The sequence below is a fragment of the Tasmannia lanceolata genome, unplaced genomic scaffold, assembly GCF_043159265.1.
Source record: "Tasmannia lanceolata isolate RefF3 unplaced genomic scaffold, GAP_Taslan_0.1 ptg000002l, whole genome shotgun sequence".
Classification (NCBI taxonomy): domain Eukaryota; kingdom Viridiplantae; phylum Streptophyta; class Magnoliopsida; order Canellales; family Winteraceae; genus Tasmannia; species Tasmannia lanceolata.
In genome coordinates this window covers 33,969,332-33,975,365 of record NW_027518679.1, presented here as the reverse complement: position 1 = coordinate 33,975,365, position 6,034 = coordinate 33,969,332, and the positions used below count along the sequence as shown (strand labels likewise).

The window sequence follows — 6,034 nt, the reverse complement described above, 5'->3', positions numbered from 1 at the left end:
GATGAGAGGCATAAATAGGCTTTGATTCACTCTTGAGATATTCAAGTAGAGTTTTAGAGTGTTAGGATTGATGATTGGAAAGTTTGGAATACCCATATATATAGGAAAATCCAATATGACCGTTTGAGGGGGATTGTCGTAAATCTGGCCAAGTTCCCAACGTTCAAATTTTTTCCCGTTATAGTTGTCTCGGAGTTCCGAAAAAAAATCTCAGAGTTCCGGGAATACAAACAGAAATTGAGAAAATGTTACTGGACCATTTCTCGGAGCTCCGAGGAATGTCTCGGAGTTCTGAGCTCGGAGCTCCGAGAATTCTCTCGGAGGTCCGAGAAGCCTATGAGCAGCAGAGTTTTCAATTCTGTTTTTGGGCTTCCAACTTTACACCAAGTAGGGATTGTAAATGAGGGTTCCAAAGTGTTGGAACACCACAAGGACAATTACATGAATATTTAGGGTGTGTGATTATTTACTTAATTTATGACTTTCAAGATCTAATCTAAGATTGGATCTTATACATTCTAAGACTTCGATCTTCAATAGATTCTTCAAGTCTTCATTCGTCTTGGATCTCCAATGACTTTGGCCTTCCGAATGTGATCAAATGAGTGCTTCTTGGCCTTGATCCAAGCAATCTTGTCTTAGTACTTTTAAGATCTACAACTTTAGACAAGCAAACACATTAGTGATCTTACATCACTTGTGTATTGGAATCATCAAAATAAGATGGGAATGCCAAGGTAGGAACCATTGGGCTTACAATCTCCCCCTTTTTGATGATGACAAGCACAAGAGATTTTCAATAAAAACATGCATATATTTCCTTACATTAGATTTCTCTCCTCCTTTGGCATCTATCAAAAAGATGGGGTAAAAGAAAAATTAAAGGGATAAAATTTACAAATTTTAAGCTCCCCCTTTTTCAAGGAAAAAGACAAACATAGAACTCCCCCTATTGGAAAAACAAATTCAGTACAAGATGAGATTTTAAAAATCAAAGATAAAGATATACAAATAATTAAGCAAAAAGCCCCTAATCTAAGAACATATGAAGAGAATCATATGGGGGCTTTGGGAACCCAAGATTTCTTGGTTCCACCACAATCCCTAATCTTAGATGCACATTGGAATTGGTGATGACCATTAATTCCACAATAATGGCATCTAACATGAGGGTTAGATAGACTAGTCCTATCATAAATTGCATGATTAGGTCTAAGACTAGCTTTCCTTAAGATTATGTCAATAATTTTGTCACCATTTAGGAATCCATGGAGACATAATCTTAACCTTTCATTTTCATTATGAAGATGTGTTAATTGATTTAAAGAATTATTAAATTCATCTTCATAAGATTTGGAGAAGCTTGCCACAAATTGGCAAGATTTCTCATCCAAAATACCCTTAAGGGTTTCAATCTCAAGTTTAAAATTTTCAATTTTTACTTTAGCTTGAGATATGGAAGAGGAAGATTCATTTTGCAAAAGATCAAGTACCTTTTCTAATTTTGAAATAGATTTTTTTTTAACTTTATTTTTTGAAATTTGAGTATGCAAGGTTGTGCACAATTCATCAAAAGATATTTTTTCACTATCACTACTTGATGAACTACAAGTGGGGTTAGAATTTACCTCTTCTTCATGGGTGAATGCCATGAGGCAAAGATCATCTTTTTTATCTTCCCCTTCGCTTGAACTTTTGCCCGAGGTGCCAGTAGCATCCCAACCGGCGGCAAGAACCTTGTTCTTCTTCCAATCCTTCTTTCCCTTGTACTTTGAGGAAGATGACTTGAGAAGTGGACAATCCGGTCTTTTGTGTCCAATCTTCTTGCAATTGTAGCATCTTAAAGCTCTCTCAACGTCACTTTCTTCTTTCTTCTTCTTTTTATCCTTTTTATGCTTCTTTCTCCATAAGCTTTTAAATTTCTTTAAAGCTACTTCCTCATCGCTATCCGCATCACTTGTTGATGAGTCCGTCTTGGAGGCCTTTAGAGCTAGAGAATGACTTTCTCTTTCTTTCTCTTTCGGCTTCTTCTCCTCTTGTCGGCTAGTGAGGAGCATCTCATGGGTGATGAGAGATCCTACAAGCTCCTCCATAGTTAGAGTCTTGAGATCTTTTGATTCTTGGATGGCGGTGACTTTTGGGTCCCAATAAGGAGGAAGTGACCTAAGCAATTTACTCACAAGCTCATCAGTAGGATAAGATTTACCAAGATTTGCTAATTCATTAGAAATTTTAGAAAATTGGGTATACATTTCGGAAATACTTTCGTTTTGATCCATTCTAAACATTTCATATTTGCTCTTTAACAAGTTTATTTTGGAATCTTTGACTTGTGATGTTTCCTCATGGGTAACGGCAAGTGTATTCCAAATAAGCTTGGCGGAGTAAAAAAGAGCTACTCTATTAAACTCCTCCGTAGAGAAGGCGCAAAACAAAGAGTTTATAGCTTTGTAGTTTAAATTTGCATGCTTTTTATTTTCAACATTCCATTCTTCAAATGGCTTGGAAGGCAAAATGTATCCATTTTCAACAATATGCCAAAGTTCCACATCTATCGAAAGAAGATAGATGCGCATCCTTGTCTTCCAATGTCCATAGTTGGACCCATTAAAGAAATGAGGTCTAGTTGTGGAATGGCCTTCCGGAAGTCCGGTTCCATTTATATTTACCATTTCACAAATAGAAAGTTGCCAAAGATCTTATGATCTTTCCATTGTTTGAAATTTTAAAGAAAAATTTACCAAAGATTTTTAGAAAAGAAAATCTTTTAAGAGCCTTTGCTCTGATACCAAGTGAAATTCCAAGGGTGGTCCCGAATTGGCAACTAATGAGGAGGTAAAATTAGGTTGCTAACAAGTTTTAGACTTTTGAAAAACTCAAACCCAATTTCGAAGATTAAGAGATCAAGAATTAAATTCAAGCACACAAGTTAAATCTAAAGGTGCAATGCAAATGTAAAGCAAGAGATTAAGAGAGAGTGCACCCGAGATTTAAAGTGGTTCGGTCCTCCAAACGCGAGGTCTACTCCACTCCACCAACCAAACTCGTTGATGGCTTCACTATGTGATCTTCTTAACTTCGGCGAAGATCAATGCCGATTACAATTCCGATCGCCTTTAACCTTAGTGGCAATCTTCACCACGGAGAGTGGGCTCTGCTTCTCCGAACACTCGCCCAATACAAGTTCTTGATAAGAAAGAAAGAACAAAAAACAATCCCTCGCAAGGGTTTACAAATTGTAGAAGATGTATAAATTTAGCCTAATGATCCAAATCCTAATCTTAGAGGATGAGAGGCATAAACAAGCTTTGATTCACTCTTGAGATATTCAAGTAGAGTTTTAGAGTATTAGGATTGATGATTGGGAAGTTTGGAATACCCATATATATAGGAAAACCCAATATGACCGTTTGAGGGGCATTGTCGTAAATCTGGCAAAGTTCGCAACGGTCAAATTTCTTCCTGTTATAGTTGTCTCGGAGTTCCGAGAAAAAATCTCGGAGTTCCGGGAATACAAACAGAAATTGAGAAAATGTTACTGGACCATTTCTCGGAGCTCCGAGGAATGTCTCGGAGTTCTGAGCTCGGAGCTCCGAGAATTCTCTCGGAGGTCCGAGAAGCCTATGAGCAGCAGAGTTTTCAATTCTGTTTTTGGGCTTCCAACTTTACACCAAGTAGGGATTGTAAATGAGGGTTCCAAAGTGTTGGAACACCACAAGGACAATCACATGAATATTTAGGGTGTGTGATTATTTACTTAATTTATGACTTTCAAGATCTAATCTAAGATTGGATCTTATACATTCTAAGAAAGACTTCGATCTTCAATAGATTCTTCAAGTCTTCATTCGTCTTGGATCTCCAATGACTTTGGCCTTCCGAATGTGATCAAATGAGTGCTTCTTGGCCTTGATCCAAGCAATCTTGTCTTAGCACTTTTAAGATCTACAACTTTAGACAAGCAAACACATTAGTGATCTTAAATCACTTGTGTATTGGAATCATCAAAATAAGATGGGAATGCCAAGGTGGGAACCATTGGGCTTACAGTCGGAGACGCTGAAGCTCCTCATAATCGGCTCTTGTGAACTCAAAAGGCTCGTCTAGAAGATCTGAAGCAGTAGACTGAAATGTGCCATAAGTAGGTGACACAACAGAGAGGTGGGCAGCGCGGGAATGGCGGAGCTCTGGATGGAGCAGAAAGCAAGTATCAACACGGTGACCATCTCTCTGACAATGAGTGCAATATGGCTGACCAAGACCACCGGTACCATGACCATGACCAAAGGAGTCAGAGCCACGATGAAAAGAACCAGTGCAGCGGCAGGAAGAAGTCCTAGTATTATAAGAGGCAAGGACGAAACCCTTAGAAGGAAGCATAGTGGAGGAGCCACCCATGGCACACTGCTGAGCATAGGAGTAAATCTCCGGGAGAGAGGGTATGGCACATGAGCCAATTAGCTGCTAGTGGAATGGTAAGAAGTTCGGGCCCGAAGCTGATAGCCCGAAGCTGATCCCGCTGCCGACCAAGAACCGTAAGATCTAAAGTGAGGGGCATGAACACATCGAGCCGCTGGCATAGAGTGATAAACCTGCTGTAATGGTCTGAGAGTGATAAATCGCGATGGTCAAGACCAATCCACTCAGAGTAAGTCGTACAAATGCGAGTGAGGTTATCAACCCCAGAGAACATGAGAGCAGCATGCTCCCAAATGTCCTTGGCAGTCGCCAATTCCATCATCAGCCGAGAAATATGAGAAGCCATGCTCTGCCATAGCAACGTACGAACCATCGCATCTTCCTGACGCCACCGGTCATAGGATGGATCGGACGAGAGTTGAGGACCCCGCTCAATGAGAAAGACTTGATCGCGAGCAAGAAGATAGGTCTTAACGGCTCTCCTCCAGCTAAGATAGTTGGAGCCATCAAGGCGCTCTGAAGTCATCTGGGGAAAGGACTGCTCAACAGAAGAACAATACACTGTGGGATGGTAGCTCAGAGGAGACGGAGCCACGGGAGGTGCAATCACACTGTCAGCAAGGGAGGGTGAGGCAGGAAGATCCGAAGTAGTCAAGGTATCAATCGAGAGATAAGGGGTTCACAAAGACCCGAAAAGAAGTGATAGAGATGAGGACAAAGGGAAGTCACAAAGTTGACTCCATCGGATGAGCATGGCACTTACGACCGTAGAGAAGGAGAAGAGGCATAGAGAGACAAGTCGCTTGTAGAGTCATAGAGTGGAAGACTCGGGTCAATGCCTAGAGTCAATCGGAGCCGCGAAGAAGAAGAGAAGAAATAAAGAGGAGATTTAGGCCATGGAGAAGGAGAAGGGTTTAGGGTTTTATGTGGACAAGGAAATGGGAGGAGATGAGATTAGGATGGGGGTGTAGTGGAGAGTGATGAGGAGGGAGGGGCTGAGAAGGGGGGGATTTACGGCGCGGAGACGAGGGTTGGGGGAGAGGGAGGTTTACGGCGGGGGCTGGGTGAGAGGGGGAGGGGTCTACGGCAGGGGCTGGGGGAGGTGAGGGCTGGGTGAGAGAGGAGGGAGGTGAGGGGAAAGGGACAGGGAGATAGAGGCGAGGGGAGAGGGGCAGGGAGATGGAGGTGTGGGAAGGGGAGAGGGAAAGAGAAACAGCAGGGGGGTTGGGTGATAGGAGAAGAGGGTTTAGGGCATGGAATGTTGGAGAAGAAGAAGAATAATAAGAAGAAGAAAATGGGAGGTCTCATGTCACGCCTCAAACCTGAACCCACGGGGCACGTGACAGGCTGCACGCTCGCTAGGCGAACCCGGCAAGCATGCAAGGCCTCTGAACAAATAATCATTCAGATAAACATGGTAAAAACATAATATACAAAATAACCGAGAGACATAGAACAAATGAAACTCTTTTTCATTTACAGAACCTCTCAGGATCTATACATAAACAGAAAATAAATACAATATACAAGCCCATACTCACTCCAGTATGGTCACACTCTCACTGCCTCAGCAAAGCTCACAAATAGGAAACTACTCCGGAACTGAAATGTGCAA

The 6,034-nt window shown here is 41.7% G+C and overlaps 1 protein-coding gene across 1 annotated transcript; it reads right to left on the bottom strand.

The window, feature by feature from the left end:
• Positions 1-4,044: 4,044 nt before the first annotated feature.
• On the bottom strand, positions 4,045-4,945 carry LOC143890971 (uncharacterized). Its single transcript, XM_077395640.1, has 2 exons — positions 4,449-4,945; positions 4,045-4,336 (listed from the first exon to the last, which is right to left on the bottom strand). The coding sequence occupies exons 1-2, from the start codon at positions 4,943-4,945 to the stop codon at positions 4,045-4,047; spliced, it is 789 nt and encodes a 262-aa protein (XP_077251755.1).
• Between the last annotated feature and the right edge of the window lie 1,089 nt (positions 4,946-6,034).